The 17,229-nt window shown below is 48.7% G+C and overlaps 1 protein-coding gene across 1 annotated transcript in view; it reads left to right on the forward strand.

Moving 5' to 3' along the window:
- The window catches only part of LOC101920943 (protoheme IX farnesyltransferase, mitochondrial), a 106,311-nt gene extending 93,701 nt beyond the window's left edge, over positions 1–12,610 (forward strand). The window contains exon 7 of the mRNA XM_055795332.1: positions 9,437–12,610. Within this exon, the coding sequence (XP_055651307.1) occupies positions 9,437–9,879 (443 nt within the window). The 3' untranslated portion in view covers positions 9,880–12,610. The remainder of the gene's footprint in view (positions 1–9,436) is intronic.
- The last annotated feature ends 4,619 nt before the right edge of the window (positions 12,611–17,229 follow it).

Below are 17,229 nucleotides of genomic sequence, written 5' to 3' on the forward strand. Positions count from 1 at the left end.
GAACTTAACTGCCAGCCTGTGATTTGCAGTAACACGTTTGCTTCCTTGAAAGCAGATTTCATTGCTCCTTTGTGGCACTATTTATTTCTAAAGAGATTTGTTTTTCTAGTAAATCTAGACACCCTCAAATTATTTCTCCTGATTTTACAAAGGAAGAACTAGCAGGAAAATAATGAAATTCACTTAAAGCGTTAAGTGATAGCGTAAAGACAGGAAAAAGAGGCAGACTTGGCAGCATGTTCTGCTCTGTGCTGGATCCTCCTCCTGCACAGGATCCGTGTGCAGGATTGCTCCTGCCTGTGCCACGCCGCTGTAGAGCCGGTGCACAGCCCTCTTTAGGAAGGAACGGAGCTATTTATTTTGGCACGTGAGAGGCACAACCTAGATGTGCTTTAAATTACTCTTGCATTGCCGGTCTTTCTCCCCAAGCTAATGCCCCAGCTTGCTTGTATGAAATGTTTGTTGTCCATTTGAACTTTTTATTTCTAGTTAGCAGAAAAACTGAAGCTGGGGTAAATGTTTCCAAGTGCCATAGCCTGTATTCTGCCTTAGACATTTTCATTTTGTGCTTCTTCCCTTAACCTTCTTGTGCTTACGTGCTGAAGGCTTGATCCCAGCCCGCAAGCGGTATCGGTGACTTAAAGCCGAGCAATTCAGTGCCACCGTGTTCATATAAACCACCCAGTTAGATGGAAGTGACAAGCAGGGGTCCTCAACATAATGTGCTTATCAGTTAAGGGGATTTATTCTGAGTAGGTGGCAGCAGCATAGCAGATAGCAGCCCTGACAGCAGAGCAGACCTTACAGACCCGTGGTGGCCTAGGAGCCGTAGGTATTACTGCGCCAAAGAATGTTTATCTCAAGAGACTAGTTTATCTCAGATGCTCCACTTCTGGTCTTGCTTTCCTGAAAGACATCTTGTACTGATTTTCATTCATTTTCAGAAATTTAAGTAATTCCTGGGGCTATGGAATTTATAGGCTGAGTATCAATTGTAATCATGTGGAGGCTGATTTTTAAATTGCCTTTACTTTGTAATTCAAATTGTGTTGTATGGTAGACATTAATTATGTCAGCCAACATCTATTTACAAATGGGGATTTAAAAACCGGCAGTTCTTATCAGCTAGTGACATTTGGCAGATGGATGGTTTCAGTAACAAAACAAAATGAAATGGGGGCGGGGGGAGGGCTGCACCAAACGTGTCAGTGGCTGGAGCCTTGCATACCTTCCCTGGTGTAGCACTTGTCTGCCAGGAGGAGGGAGAGCAAAGCAACAGCTTAATTGCCTGCCAGGTAAGCTCAGAGATGTTTGTGTCCCGTCCCGTGGAGCTTTCTGAGCTTTCAGAGCCCCTGGAGGTGCACACAGCTCTGGGGGGGCAGCCCCCCGGCGCAGGGCAGCTCCACCGTCCCGCTGCAGGAGCAGGGCAGGCTCCAGCTATACGCTCCCTTCAGTAGACTCAGCTTTTTGGGGTTTCACTTCTCAGATGAAAGGCAGCAGAATTTGCGGTCTGTTCCAGAGGAGACAGAGATATTCATGTCACTGACATACGAGAATTGGAAGCTGGGGGCCCAGGAGTGTGCTTTGTGGGGGTAAAAAGTGAGGCAGAGGGACAATACTAGTAAGCAGCTGGTCTGAATTTAGGACAAAAGCCAGTGGGCTGATTTTTTTTCCCCTTTCCATCCTCACAAGAGACAAAAGAAATGGCAGTTCCACCGTGGGGCACCTGGGGGGCTGGCCCCAGGAATTCACAGGCACCGTGCCCCACGCATGGCTGTTGGGGCACAGGGAGGAGATGGGGCACTGTGACAGCCCCTGCGCCCCCGGGCGTGAGGCACAGCACCCGCAGGAGAAGCACCGATGTTCTGGGTGAGTGATGGAACATCTGCAGGAGGAGCAGGACGGGGGTCTGTGGGAGGGACTGCCACCCTTGGGTAGGTGGGAGCCCCAGAGGGAGCCTGGAAGAGGCGGCTGATGAGGAGCCCCTGCGTGGCTCTGCAGGGCTGCAGTCCTCTGCCGAGACAGGTCCTTTGGCAAACCCTTCCTAAACAGATCTGCACGTAACAAATGGCCAGGGCAAAGACCGTATGTTCATCTCACCCAGCAGGCTCGCTTTTTTAGTGGCATCTGTTGCTGGGGTTAGCTAAGACAAGTTATGTACCGCATGGCTTTTTTTTCTCAGCCTTGCCTGTATAATGAAAGGTCTTTCCCTGTGAGGCTTTTGGCCGTAATAGCCTGTTGTGTGTCACACAAAAAGTGTGCGTGCCTCTGTGTAACTATATGCAGACAGCGTTTCTCCACATGGGAAGCGTACCTGAGGACATCTGGTTTCCTCCTGTTAAAGGCGGTGGCCGGGAACGCTCCCTCGAGGTGAAAAACCCCATTGCCAACTTCATTTCCCATTCCTGGTGGACACCAAGGATCATCCTTTTGTTTTGCAGACAAGCCGTACGCAAGGCCAACATCCCCTTCCCTTTATGTGCTGCAGCAGAGAAGTCTATCGCCGCTCCGAGACGCTCCTGTCCCACAAGTCTTTTGTGCCATCCTTCAAAAGAAACGGCTATTGAAACCCATGACCATGAAGCTTTTGAGTTTTCCAGCGTTTTTCTCCGTGCCCTTGGTTTACATGACCGTGTAACCTTGAAGGCGCACAATCAGGGCCGCGCGCGGGGCGGTGCGTGCCCGCACTGACAGCCGGCACCATTGTCTGCAGCCCCGAGACCTTGTGCAAAGCTTTACAAGCGAGACTTTCCCTTTTTGCCTTCTCAAGGCTGCTTAGCAGCTCATGCGGCATCTGACACAAGCAGTAGCATCTGCTTTGTTTTCCAGTGGAAGCAGAAGTGCCAGGTGCTGCCTTGCTGCGCTGCTAACGGAGGAAATGCTGCGGTGGGGAAATAGGGGGGAATTGCATCCGTTTGGTTAAGGTTTGCAGCTAGATAATTCCCAAATGTCTTTGTGTTTGAGAAGGCTTCATAATCGCAAATGAAGATGTAAATTTTGTAGCGCTAATCCCTTTTCTACTTCCAAAGACAATGGGAAAATGAAATAGTAGATAACATTTTTCCTCAGGAGTAATTGTACAAAGGCAGTATCTTGAACACTTGTAATCGGAGGCTAATTGATTTACCCTAATAGTCATGTTCCATCACCAAAACAAGCTGAAGGAAAGGCAGTAATCGTCGCACCTTCCAGCTCTCCTTCATAAACAGAAAATGCCATCGCCAGCTCAATAAGCCAGTCCTTACGTGTCAGGACACTACGGCTGCGTTATGAACGTGACTTTTCAAACCCCTCTGAATATTTGTCCAAATTCCTCCAAAAAACCCTTTGGGTGTTTAATATTACATTGAATCTGTGATGGGCAGCAAGGCTTTGATGAGACTTCAGAATCTTCCTTTACCCCCATAATTGCTGCGTATTAGAAATCTCCAGGGCAGACTACTGTGTTAAACTTGTTGTGAACGAGCACAAAAGAAAAGATAGAAAATAAATGCATTGGGAATGTTTCCAGTATGTTTCCTGCAAGTATACCATCCTGTAAAACTCCTGCAGGACCACAGTGAAGAGTTCTGGACCGGTTGTGTTAAATTTCCTCTAGAAGAGGTGAAAAATGCAGTCTGAGACAGCACGGTTGCTTGCAAGCAGGTGGATACAGCTGGACCAAGTCAAGTCTCTGAGCTCTAATCTACCTTGTCTGGATTAAAGAGGAGTAATTTGTTCAACATCTTTTAAGGGAGGAGAGCCAGTTGTGTGCTATCAAGTAAAGCAGTGTGTGGTTGTTTCCTGACTACGATCCATTAAAAGGCTGAGTTTAGGCTACCAAAGCCTTCCCCCTCCTGACAGCAGCCAAACTCGTACCAGTTTCCTAAAGACAAAAGGCCGGTGCTTTCCTCTAATAAGTCAGGGAGCTACCAAGGTCTGGAAATAATTTTAAAATTCCTTCACATTATTCAAGGCAGAAGAATTACTAAAATTGTGCTTTAAGCAAAACAGCATTCTTAGGTTGCCAAGGCAGTAAACACCAGCTTTGGGAAATGCAGTAAGATTTCAACATCTGTTTTGGAGCTGATATTTTAACCATTCCATGTTTATTTTAATGCCTGGTTGGCCACTTCCCAGTCATACATGTGCAGCACCAAAGCAAAGACAGGAGGAGTGAGTCCGTTCTTGAATGGATGCTGCAGATCAGCTCCCCCTTCCTTATTTTTTTTATTTTATTGATTAAGTAAATAAGAGTTTGTCCTGTCTAGAGCTTGAAAGGGATGTAAGAGGTTTGCAGAACACAATGCGGAGGGATGGCACTGTGTGTTGTCTAAAGAACAGTGAGGAGGATAAGAAGGACAAATAAGTTGCTCCCCCTCAGCATGTTTTCAGGAGCCCGGTGTCGATCCAGCAGCCTCTGCAGATAACCTGGGACGTGGTGGCCTTGACTTGTGCCAACCAGCCCATGTTCAGCCGCCTGCCCGGGCTGGGTGGGCTCCAGCTGACCCTGCTCTGGAGGCTGCTGCTTCCACCAACACACGCTGTGCTCCAGCCCTTGCCCGCTCGGAGCTCAGCTCCTTTTCTGCCCTGGAAGAGCTTGCCTTCAGAAATGTTTCGGAGAGTTTCAACCTGATCATCCCAAACTATCGTGCCTTGTTTAAGAAACAATTCAGCTGCACGTGAAATCATCGCTACTGCTCCACATGCCAACTGCACAACGTATAAAGCTCCTTGATGATGAAACGTATTGTCAGCATGTAAGAGGCGTATTTCAAATCGCTGCTTAAGAGAGTGACATCCTCAGCACGAGATGGTCAAGCAGCATCCAAACACTACTTCTGCCCTTTAGGGGATGAGAAAATAGGTTTGTGGTCCTGAGGTTGCTTTGCATGAATGAAACTGTTCGCTCAGAGTGATGCTACCAGCATGATTTCTGTTGGCACTGATAGCTTGGCAGCTGAATGTGCCCACTCTTTCTTGAGTAGATGCCGTATAGAATCGCACCTCTTACATCCTTTACAGCACTGAGAAGTTTGGGGACTCGCACTGGGATCTGGAGCTTCCCGTCCGTGGGTCACTGATCCCAGCATAAGCCCAGGATGGGCAGGACAAGAAGCTGTGGCCACCTGATTGCTATGCTCTCCTCTGCCTTGTGTTAACCACTGGCCAGAGTTCACACCCTGCAAGGGCTTACACCCTAAAAACCATCTCCCAGTTTCCTGCTCATAGGTGCTCTGCTTAGCAGAGAGGCCAAAAACTCGGTGGGCTCAGGTGCTGACATTGCTCCCTTGCCTGAGACTTGGAACATCCAGCAAATGAGGTCATCAGATAATTGTTTTAAAAGGAGTAAAATGTAAAATTTTAATCAAAGAGGTACCACAGTGCCTTCTTTACACCGTGAAGAGCATAATTTCAGAGGTGGATGCTTCTTGCTCTTGCAGTTTTGAAAATTTGACTGTCAGCTGCTGTGGTTTGCAAGCCTGCTGTCACTAGTTGCTTTTGGAAGTCTCATCTCACAATTATTTCCAAGTTTTACCCAAATTTATTGAACCTTAAAACGTCTTGTCAAGCAGTTTCCAAGTCAGTGTAGAATTTAGTGTCGTGTTTGTTTTAGGAAAAGTGCAATTTATAAAGCTTCAGTATTTCACTAGATAAAAATATATTTACAGAAAGTACGAACCATTTTATACCTTCTTCGATGCCAGCTGACATTTTTGCTTTTTCTTAGATATTGAAATAAAACCCTCAGCTTGTTCTTGTTTATTAAAAAGAAAATCTGTTACTATTTAAATACTAGTAAGAGTATTTAGGACAAGAAAAACAGCTTAACCTTAACATTCATGATGAACAGTAAAACCTATTGTTTACCTTTAACTCTGTGGGTGCTGTCGGACCTACCTGCTCCTCTGCAGTCCTGCAACTTTTGAGATGGTTTAAGCTAGCACAAAGTGGTTAAATAGTAGGAACTCCGCAAGAAAACATTTTAGATGTATTTTGCACAAAGAGGGGAAGAATACTGGAAACCTGGGTCCTAAATAGGCTTCATTTTTTTTTCCAAAATTGAACAGGGCTTGTTCACCAAGTTACCAGGATTTGCAAGTGTCTGCTCGCAGCTGCCCTGGGTTCTCACACCGGGAGGGTGAGCAGTTTTGAGGTGGTTGCAATTGGGCTAAACCTGCAGTTATTAAAAATCAGGCCAAAAAAGCCAAGGAGTTGGGGATACGCACAAGGCAGGTATTTGCAATCTTGCCATTTATAAACAGTTGTGGGAAAGCTGCAGGATCTGGTGCGAGCTCCTGCTGTCCTGCCTGCCCTCGGGTGTCCTGGTGCTGCGGAGGGGCCAGGGGAGCCGCCGGGCTGTGGTGCCCGGGGTGCCGGCTGCCTCCCGCTGCCCGAGCAAGCGCCGTGGCTCGGCTTGGATGCCGGCTCTGCTTTGCAAACTCTATGCCAGCTCCATATCTTACGGCTGTGAACAAGCTCATCTGGTCTTCACTTAATTATAAACTCCACAGAGAACAAGGAGATTTGTGTTGATTAAACTGATTTCCCAAACTGTTGGGAGCTGCGCAGTGGCAGCAGAGTAGGCTCTGCGCTATTTTGAACCAGGTTAGTCTCCAGAGTTAGTCTCGCTGTAATATTGCTTAAAAACACTGCTGACCTAATTATGACATAGTTAACATTCGTCTAGTAATTAATGAGTATTACAGTGTCTGCTCTGGGCTTGACAGGATTCCTACTGTGGGCTCATTTGATGCTGAATTGTGCTCTACCATGTGCTGTGCTTTGCAAGTCATCAGTCTTACGTGACACTTAAAAATCTCTGACAACCTGACAATCTCAGCCTGGGCAGAGGAAATTACAGGATGTCCAAGGCACATGGGAAACTAACCAAAAGATCGGGTCACTTAAAATCCTCATAATGGGCTATTAAATTGTTTTACTGTTCAGCTTCTCTGTAAAATATCAATTATCTCAATGGTTGTAATGTAATCAAAGTAATTAAATTCCAAAGGCTTGCATGTAAAAACCAGAGCTTTGTAAATGGGAATCCAGCCTCAAGTAGTTTAGTCGGTCTGTTTGTGTTTAAAAGTTTCTCCAGATGACTTTTTTTTTTTTTTTTTTTTTAATGGTGTTACAGTTAGAGAACTGTTAAAGGTTTTTGTGTGTTTGAGGTTTAGGGTGTGTGTTGAGCTTGGCTGCACACAACATTTGAACAATCGAGTAAGCAAAGCCTGTGTTACAGCCGAAACACAAGGATGCAGCCCGTGGCAGATGAGGAGCGGGCTGCTCCATCACCGTGGGAAGCAGGGACAGCCTCTGCCTTGGCCCGGGCTCCATCCCCTTAACCTCCCTCAGCTGACGGGGAATTGTCGCTCACCTTTCACTGAGTTCTGAAAAATGGCAAGCTAATGGCTCTAAAGCGCTTCAGATGTGAAACTTGAAAAATATTCCTATCTTAGGTTTATCACATTCAGGATCTTGCCTCCGGTGATATGTTTTACAAGAATAGGAAAAAGCTAAAGAATGACATATTACAAGAACATTTTCCCAATTGTTTCTCCTGGTATAGGGATTACTACCCCTTGACTAAGTTTTATTTCTGTTTTTTACAGTAAAGCTACTCCCTTAGGTTTCAGCAGAACTGAATCAAATCCTGGTTTGTTAGGGCTAAAACTACTTTTGTTGCCATGATTTTCTGAAATTAGTGGTAGTTTTGGGGCGCACTATTTCCAACCATCTTCTAAAAGAGATGGTTTATAGAAGGTGCTAAGCATCCACACCCTGAAAGCTGACTTTAGTAGGATCGATTGGAGGATTTGCAAGTGTTTTGGGCTGTAGTCCAGAAAATCACGTGTAATTAGTGACAGGCAATGTTGTTCCGAATGCTGCATGCCCAGTATATGAGCGTCTGTCTCCATGCTTCATATAATCAGCTTTCAGAGCCCTGTGCTCACCTAATGGAGTATTTGTTGCTCAGTTTAAAAAGCAATGAGACAAGTCTTTTATACCACTCCTGGATCTTATAAGCAACTGGAAACCCCCATTAAGGCTAATGAACCGTTCCTTCACTGGCTGATGAGGTAGGGCCAAAAAAGCGCCTTTTTTGCAAACTTAGATTATTATTTGCATGACAACAGCAGTGCAAGGTGCACTGTTTAAGACGTGAACTAGACATGCACAGCTCCAGGGAACACACAGCCAGAACAGACGGGGAGAAGCTGTGAACCGTGAAGCAGTTCTAAAGGAGACAGTCACTTGGTCTTTGTTCGAGCCCCAGCAGTGGCTTGGGAAGAAGTAGCGTTTGGGGAAGAATTTAAATACATTAACCTGTGTGCAGATAAGTGTTGCTGTTTCTGTTTCTGTCAAGTCATTAAGAAAGTGATAGACTCACGGCTCCAGCTGAGAAGTAGTTTCCATAGAGAATGAGCTCATGGAGGCAGGGAGATGTAAAGAAAGTGTTAATGCCAGAGCAGAGTGTTTGAGAGCTGGGGAAACAAAAGGAAAATCCAGGAATGCTCATAATGTGCAACAGCCTTGGGGGATTTTTTGTGTCTTCAGACAAAATTAGTGAAGGGAGTTTAGTCTGAAGGCCTCCTTGAAGCTCACTGAAATCAGCCTAGAAGCTGCTTCTGCCTTGATAAGCCCCATCCTGAGAACAGCTCTGAAGAATGTGGTGCCTCCAGAGCTGCTTTTTGAATGTAAAAGTAGCTACCTAGTGGTAATAAGAGTTACTTGATCAAACTACATAGAAGTTCCTGCAGTTGGTTGGAAGGAGTAAGAAGTTTTCCATCTTCTGTCACCTCCTCAGCAGCTTCTGCCAGTTCTGCCTCCTGCCCAAGGTCCGTAGTGGAGGCGCTCCCTGCCGTGAGCAATCCCCTCTCTTCGTGCACCGGGCAAACGGAAAGCTTGGCCGTGCTCCCCGCTGCCAGGGTGCTGGCGTTTTCCCAGTGCTCGGGAGGAAGCGCTTACGCTCCTCTTCTGCTGTCACTGAGCAGGGCTCCGTGGTTCTGGGCGGTGTGACACTGCTCTGCCCAGGGGCTTTGTTATTCTGTAGACGCACCAACTCGGGAAGCCGGGAGTAGGAGCTAGAGGCTCCCAGGAAAACAGCCTCCTGCCCAACTTCGCTTCATTTCCATCAGTCTTCCCTCAGGTTGAGACTGAATTGGTGCAGAAGCCAATTAGTGATGGTTCGTTAGGAGGAAGTGACTTGTTGAAATGCTTTGCAAATTAAACGCTCCAAAAACAGAAGAACCACCATGCGCAACCCTGTGTAAGTGCCGTTAACAACAGAACGTGTTGTCTCCCAGCACATGCCTTGTCTGCGGCACAGGGCGCCGTGATGGGGCCGCAGCGCTGCTCGGTTGCAAACGCAGCCTTCACCTGCTCGGGCCTTTATGCAGCGCTTCTTGCGTGGCCCTCTGATGCGTGTTTCCTTCTCTCTCCCCCACTGCAGGTGCGTTACTGTTAGGAGGAATCCTCTACTCCTGGCAGTTCCCTCACTTCAACGCCCTGAGCTGGGGTCTGCGGGAAGATTACTCCCGAGGAGGGTACTGCATGATGTCTGTCACCCACCCGGAGCTGTGCAGGCGCGTGGCTCTGCGTCACTGCCTGGCCTTAATAGGACTCTCAACGGTGGCTCCGGTTCTCGACATCACCACGTGGACTTTCCCCATCATTTCGCTCCCCATCAACCTCTACATCTCCTACCTCGCCTTTCGGTTCTACAGGGATGCAGACCGCAGCAGCTCCAGGAAGCTCTTCTTCTGCAGCCTGTGGCATCTGCCGATGCTGCTGCTTGTCATGTTCACGTGCAAGAAATCTTTCCTGGAGAAGGAAGACAAAGGCGATCTGCTCGGTGAAAGTCATGGGAGGGCTATGGAAATTAGATTGCCTTAAATGTCAATTACTTGTCGTCCTCGTGACACATCAGGTAGTATATTTTAGTAATTACAAGGGGGAAGCCTGTGGGGATCTGTTTGAAGAAGAATCATTTGTGCCTGGTGACCACTTCATGTGATAATTTTCTATTTTCTTCTGAAGGGGAATGAGAGCTTAAAGCATTTGTGAGCCTCAAGCCCTGTTCACTCATCACAAATTTCAATTTAGCCTACGTCAGAAGCACATCACTTTGGGATGGCTTTCCGAAGTGTCCATGGGTCGTGGTCTCTTGTCTCGTCGATAGGTTTTTTCTTAGTCACATGCGCACACTTACTAACCGCCTGCACTGGCAGCCTTGGCGAAGCCGTCGGGAAGCGACAGATGAATGATTTATCACCCCTCCTCCCCGAGCATCCTTTCCAAATTAAGCTTTGAGGCACATGGTGGGTTGGGTGAACTCTTTTCTCATCTCGATCTGTGCCATCCCCGCTCTGGTGTCACACAGAAGCCTTCAGTTTCTGAGGCTTTTTTCAATCAGTTACTTTTCCCAAGGTTCCCATTCACCCCCGTAGATTTTTAGCTTTCATACAGCTGGCACAATGCTAAAGGCATAAAGAAAACTGGCTTTCAGCACACTACACATCAGCATTTAAACAAACTCCAGATGAACAGCGCTTTTATAGCATATACCTTGAACACACTCTTGAGCTGTTCTACTGTACATCCATCACGGGGAATTTCGGACTCCCATGTGGTTTTACGTCATTAGGATTTGAGTCCCATGTGTCAGATCTTCAGCTGGTAGAAACTGCCATTGCTGTTTATGTCAGTGAAGTTTTGAAAAGGTGTAGGAGGTGAGAACCAGATCTCAGAGTCTGGTAGTTTTAAGGCTTTTCTATGCTAATGTGTCTTGTGCCAGCCTGTTCGGTCTTGGTGTCCTCGGACAAGCTCTGGACTTGCATCAAGAGCTTGAACTGTATTTAGTATCACACTGCGGTGGCTCAGAGAGAAGGCTTCACTTATGGGGTTTGTAATTGATGAGGAAAGACATTTTACAGAAAAAAAAAAAAAACACACGGGAATTTTTATCTAATACTGCAATGTTCAAATTACTGATGCGACCAGCATGTCTCAAAAGCAATTATTGTGGATGGTCTCATTAGGAAAATGCATTATCTTTGTTAACTGATACACTGAAGAACATTTCTAGCCATGGTCAAATGTGCTTGCGATCCCACTCTGGGGCTGTGGCTCACCCTCAGCCTACCTGGGGCTGGCTGTGACCTGCTGGGATGCTTCTAAAGGCAGCAGCATCCAGGGCAGACAAAGGCTGTGTTATAGTTTATTGTGGTAGTTAGTGCCTGTTACGACTTGATTTGTTTTCACGCCAAGATTTCTTTCCCATGTGGAGAGGGACTGGGCAGCACAGTTGTGCATAGATCCAAAGATACAGTAACAGCTGAAATAGGAGACACTGTCTCTAATCTGATCCCGAATAAAGCCCTTTGGGAAACGTCACAAATCTGCCACCACGTGCGTATCACGCTGACATAAAATCTTCACTGGCTACTTTCATGATCCAGGCCTAACTTCTGGTCTCGGTTATGCTGGTATAAATCAGGAGTGACACGGTTAACCTCTGTTCTGCTGGCGGAGGTGCTCGCAGGAGCAGAGCCACCTGTTTTACATGGCTCTGCAATAATCAATTGTAAGATTTTCTGACTCTCTCAAGTGACTGCAGATGACAGGACTGAGTTCCCTCTTACTGTTCGACTGATGGACTCCGTTGTACTCGAGTTACTGTGGGCAACACTTCGTAGAAATGTCTGGAAGCTGTGCAGCTCCTGAATTTGTTTTAAAAACGCATCCAGTCTTCTCTGCAATAAAGTGCATACTGTTAAAAAAAGGAGATGAATGCTCAAAATCTGTTTTAAATAATTCATTTATGATTGAAACCCTGGTACGGTTCAGTTAATCACAAAGGTATTGGATAAAGTTTTGTGGCATTTCTCGCAGCAACGGTATTGTGGCTCACTGCAAGGGCAAGGACAGCATGTGAAATACTGGTTTATTGTGCAAAAAGCACATTGAAACTAAGTTGCATGGGAGTGGAATGGGTTTGTGCAAAACCAAAGGATTTGGTCAACCTTTAGCTGGGAGAGGAACCTGAAAGGAACAGATGGCTCACAAAACCCACAGATTTTGCTCCCAGAGGCAGAAAGTGGTGCTGAAACAGGAGGGTTGTGGTTTTCTCCTAAGTCATTATAGAGCCAGGCTTCAGGATAGCCTGCAAGTACCGGGTGCTGTCCTGACAAACTCCGTTTTGATTAAAGGTCCCAAAGACATACCTGTGGTTCCATTTTGAAGAGCAGTCATCTTCATGTCTTGGGCCAAAATGTGTAACATTCACGGGTTTTAGGGCTAGACAGGAGCTTAGTAATCATCACTGAGTGTCTGCAAAATGCAGGTCACTGAGTTGCACCAGTGTCTCCACACCCAGTTGCTGTGGCCTGGAGAGAAAGCTTGGGTTTAGAATGAGTGGATCTGGGATTTGAAAATAAGAAAGACACTTTTTTTTTTTTTTTTTTTTTCTTAGAAAAGAGCTTTTTGCATCTAGAAGGTGTTCTCTGCTTTGCCACAGAATGGCTATGTGTCAGGTACGGATGAAGCCATCTGCTGTCATTTTACTGCCTTTAGGACGTTTTGCTGTTGCATGTGCTTTGAAAATAAAAACATTACCAAACTGGAATCTTGGTTGCAGACGGGTAGCACAGTAGGTGCACTCGGGTGTCCTTTTTGATGGACAGTGCACAGTGGCTGGTACCACTATGGAAATGGAACAAATACTGAAGCATCTGCTCTCATCCAGGGGTGTTTGTGGTCCCTGTGACCGTACGTGGAGGATTAATGTCAGCCATCCCTAACCCAGCACTGCTGATTGCTGCCCACATTCCACAGGGGGAGAGGCAGGTGAGGTGTGTCAGTGTGTCCAGCTGGGATCGCTTTGTGCAGCCGGGGCAATGCTGGGAGTTAAACCTGGGCATCCTGCATCTCCATGCTGGGCCATATAAGCATCAGGCTTTGCACAGCTCCTTGAATCCGAAACAGCAGCTCCAATGTAGAATTGCAATGTAGTTTGGTTTTTTTTTTTCCCTTGTCCCACTGAGAGAACTTGAATGTAAGTTGTTTGTCATCCTGTTATCCCGGTTACTCAGGATCTTGCCGTGAATTGGTCCTCCTGCAGAATACCTGCTATGTATGTGGTAGTGAAAAAAATGGCAGCAATGCGCCATGTCCCTCCTGCCACTGGGTCTGCTGGTAGCCGGGAGGGTCCCATCTAGGTGTTGCTGTTGCCGTTGCAGTGGGCACCACGAGAAGCCTGTAGCGAAGCTCACAGAGAAATCTGAGCCAGTGACTCAAGGATGAAGCTGGTTTTAGTCTATTTGGATTTTAAACCTTTTGCGTGGTTTTGTGGATAAAACAGTAGCCCTGAGGCTCAGGGGATCTTCATTCTTTCCAGATCTCTGTTGGAGAAATGTGCTCCAGCTATAAAACAGGCACGGTGACATTTCACCTCGTTGGGCAAATAAATAGCTTATGTTTTTGTCAGTCCTGTACCCATTTTTCCATACACCCTGTAAAAAGGCTGATGGTTTGGGAAGCTTTGCAGAGAGCTGGCACTGGGTTCCCCCCTGCTCCTCTTCTTTGCTCTGACCTTCAGCAAGTCGCCTGATCCCAGCAGGCCAGCGTGGGGAGCTGAGCTACGCACCTGTGAATCGCCCCAAGCTCTTGGGTTTGCAAGGAGACCCCAGGTCCTGCGTGAAGCCGCTCGCGGTACCGCAGCATGGCAGGCATTCCGGCAGACCAGGCAGTCCGCTGGGCTCTGCGCTTTGTTCCAGCTTGAATGAGGAAACCCAACCCCTGCGCACACAGCTCTTTCCCTTCTCGTTTCCCCCACTGGGTTGTGGTTTTTTTTTCTCGCTTCCTGTATCAATCTCCGATATAATCTGCCCCAGCAGAGTAACACATTCACACTCTCCTGGCTCCAGCAGCGTTTCCCACTCAGCCAGGCCACGGCGTTTCAAGGCTTACACAAAACACACACGTCCTTTTCAGTTCTGACAATCCCAGGAGAGCAGGAATGGAAACAGAGTGATACTATTAGAAATCATTATCATTACAGATAGAAAGCGTGTTGTTCTGGTTGCTCTCCAGAGGCGATTAGATATTCCCCCTTCCTTGGAAACACAGGCTGTCTACAGAACACTTTGCTGTTAAAACAGAAATATCAGCACTGTTTGCCTACCAAGGAGCTCTGCTGGAGGTGGTAATGCTAGAAAGCTCCATTGCAGGCTGTTCCCGATGGTGTTTCTTAACCAGGCAGAGAGCCAGCCCCGGCGAGGGCTCGTGGGACGCAGGATGCCACTCGCGCTGGTGGCGTGTCCTTCGGCCGGTCCCTTGCCTCTTGGTGCTGCTATTTCTTCTTCCAGTCATGGAGAAGGTCAGTCCTGCAGGGCAGGGCATGTCCCCTGTGGGTGCGTGTCCAGCACTTGACCCTGCCAAAGACAAGTCAGAGTCTGGTTCCAATGTTCATCACCTCCCAAACAGCGTGTTGTTGATTTGGAGTCAACGATGACAAGTGAGTTGTGAATTCAGAAGTGCTGTTGCGGAGGACCCTCCTCCATGAGGGTCCCTCAGACTGTGACTTGCTGGGTGGCTCCATTGATGTTTTTCAGCTCCCTCCGAAGTAAACGTACTGCAGACTTGCAGGGCTTTGACGCAAAGGTTAGCAAGGTTTGGAGCTGCTTTCCAAACCCTTCTGTCGACTGAGCTTTCAGTATTTCTTGAACGTGAGATAGTCACTGTGCCCTGCAGTGGTCTGGGTTGCCACGTCGCAGGGGTCCCTGCCCCTCCGAAAGGTTGCTCAGGCCCAGAGCGGTCAGAGGCTCCCTGGCCCAAAGAAGAGGGGGTCTTTCAAGCACAGCATGTGTGCAGTGTCCCAAAGCCATTTAGACCACCATCAGAAGTGCATGTGTTTAAAAGAGCTGGCAGGAATAACTCTCATCAGCTCTGCCTCGTACACTTTCCGTCACCTCTGCTTTTCTGCTTCCAGACTTTTAACTGTTTGCACTGAAGATTTTCCAGCCTGGGTCAGCGCCTCGGGCTGGGGTTTAGTTTCCAGTGTTTCAAAAAGGCACGGTTCAACTGTTTCACAGAACAAGGTTGGCAAAACGAGCTGTTTTCCCACAATGTGGAGACATTTTTCCTACCGCTCCTAACCAGTTCTGGCACCTCCAGGCCTTGGACTGAGAACTGACGATTTGGCAGCGGGCTCATGCGAGTTCAGGTTGGTGCATTTATCCATTCTGGGAAGGTACCTTGTGTTTCCTGGAGTCCCTGAGAGGTTACTGCTCCCAAATGCTTGTTTGAGCGTTGCTGCTGATACCTCTGAAGTGATGCTCTGAGTGGAGTAGGCAGATACCAGACTGGGGAGCTGGCAGGGAGCTGCTGCACTGGTCCTTGTGCTGTCGCTGTGGTCCTTGTGCTGTCGCTGTGGTCCTTGTGCTGCCGCTGTGGTCCTTGTGCTGCTGCCGTGGTCCTTGTGCTGCCGCTGTGGTCCTTGTGCTGCCACTGTGGTCCTTGTGCTGCCGCTGTGGTCCTTGTGCTTTAGCGACAGCAAGGACTAAAAAGACGTGCCTAGAAGGGAGGGTGCCTGGCCATCCCCATTAGAGCTGGGAAAGTTGCCCTAAATTCACACCTGTATTCCCACTTTTCTACGAGTCCTGCTGCAGCCGTGCCTGTCGAGCGAGGCAGTGTGATACCTGAGTTGAGGTTTTCACACCTCAGAGGTGTGTGCAGCCCCAGAGGCCAGGGCAGTTTGGTGCTTGAGGTTTTTTTCCCCCGGTTTTGCTGTACAAGACACATGTTCTGTCCTCTGCTCCCCTCTCTAACACTTCCTATTGTAACCACAGCTTCCCTTCCATACATTTTTTTCACAAAACATTCTATAAAGAGCATTGCTTGTACCCATCTAAACTGCAGCTGTAGCCAGACTTAAACAGAAACACAGACTTCGGGGAACTGCCCTGAGTGACTGGAAGCAGAAGGGCTCTGGTCTCCCAGACTGACTGAACTGTCCCTAACTGGGACCAGTTGGGACATTTTGCCCATCTTCCTCCGCTGAAAAGCAAGAAAGGGGGAAAGGGAGAGCAGCATCCCTGCAGGTGGGGTAGAGACCAGCCCATGGTGCTGGGGAGGACAGAGCTTCCAGGTGGGCAGGAGGGCTCCACCGGCGCCCCTAGAGAGCTGAGAAAGGCTGGGAGATGTTTGGGATTTTTTTTTTTTTTTTTTTTTTTGGCCAGGGAGAGAAGGCACTGTATCAAATTAAACTTGAAACAGAGATGCAAACGAGGTGATTAAGGCATTTCTGCCGTGCTTCCAGGGGAGCTGCTGGACGGTATCCAAACAGGGAAGGGAACAGCCCGAGTTTATCAGCTGAACTCGGAGGTTCGTACGGATACTGGGATACTCGCACCGCGGAGCAGCCAAAGGGCTGGGTGATGGACGTGCTGCACCTTGGCCGTCCCTGCACCAACCGCTGCCAGCCAGCGTGGAAGGGGAAGCAAAGCGCGGCATGCCGAGGGAAGCGGGATGTGCGGGGCCACACAGTCACCCAGCAGCAGAGAGAGGAACATTATTTAGATCTCTCCTCCCCTGTCTGATGTCCCTGGCCTGCTGCTTAGGGCCACTGTTTGCTTGTTACATGCACTTGGCTTTCGGTGGGATCAGGGACTGGCAGGAGCGGGTGATGCATCGGGCGTGAGGCTCATTAACCCTCCTCTCGTCAGAAATGAGCGGTGGGAAGAGCCTGGTGGCAGCACCTGGAGGAGATGCTCCCGCAGCGGCTCTGCCCTGTGCTCCTCACAGTGCTGTGTGGGGTGGCGGGTCTGTCCCACCCTGTCGGAGCCCTGGGGACCTCGGCCAGCCCTGGCACTGCCTCCGGGACCTGCCAGTAGCTGGCAAATGCTTCCATTCGGGGACGGGAAGGGGTCTGTCTGCTGCACTGCCGCGCTGCTCCTGGCAGGTCTGGCCCCCAAGAGCCCCCCAGCATCCCCATCAGCATTGGCACCGCATCCCGTGGGAGCAGCCTCCCTGCCGTGTGCTGGTGAGCTGAGGAGCCACCGCGCTGGTGGGGCACAGCTGTACGGACCACCTGCCGGGCTCGGCCTTGCCGGGCTCAGCCCTGGTGGGCTCAGCCCCGGTGGGCTCTGCCATCGGAGCCGTGGCCCGTGTCTCTGGCAGCTCGGAGCCAAGGCGCCTGCTCCGGCGCTGCCGGCCCTTCGTGCGCTTTGCTCGTCGCAGGGGCTG

The sequence above is a fragment of the Falco peregrinus genome, chromosome 2, assembly GCF_023634155.1.
Source record: "Falco peregrinus isolate bFalPer1 chromosome 2, bFalPer1.pri, whole genome shotgun sequence".
In the NCBI taxonomy this organism is placed as follows: domain Eukaryota; kingdom Metazoa; phylum Chordata; class Aves; order Falconiformes; family Falconidae; genus Falco; species Falco peregrinus.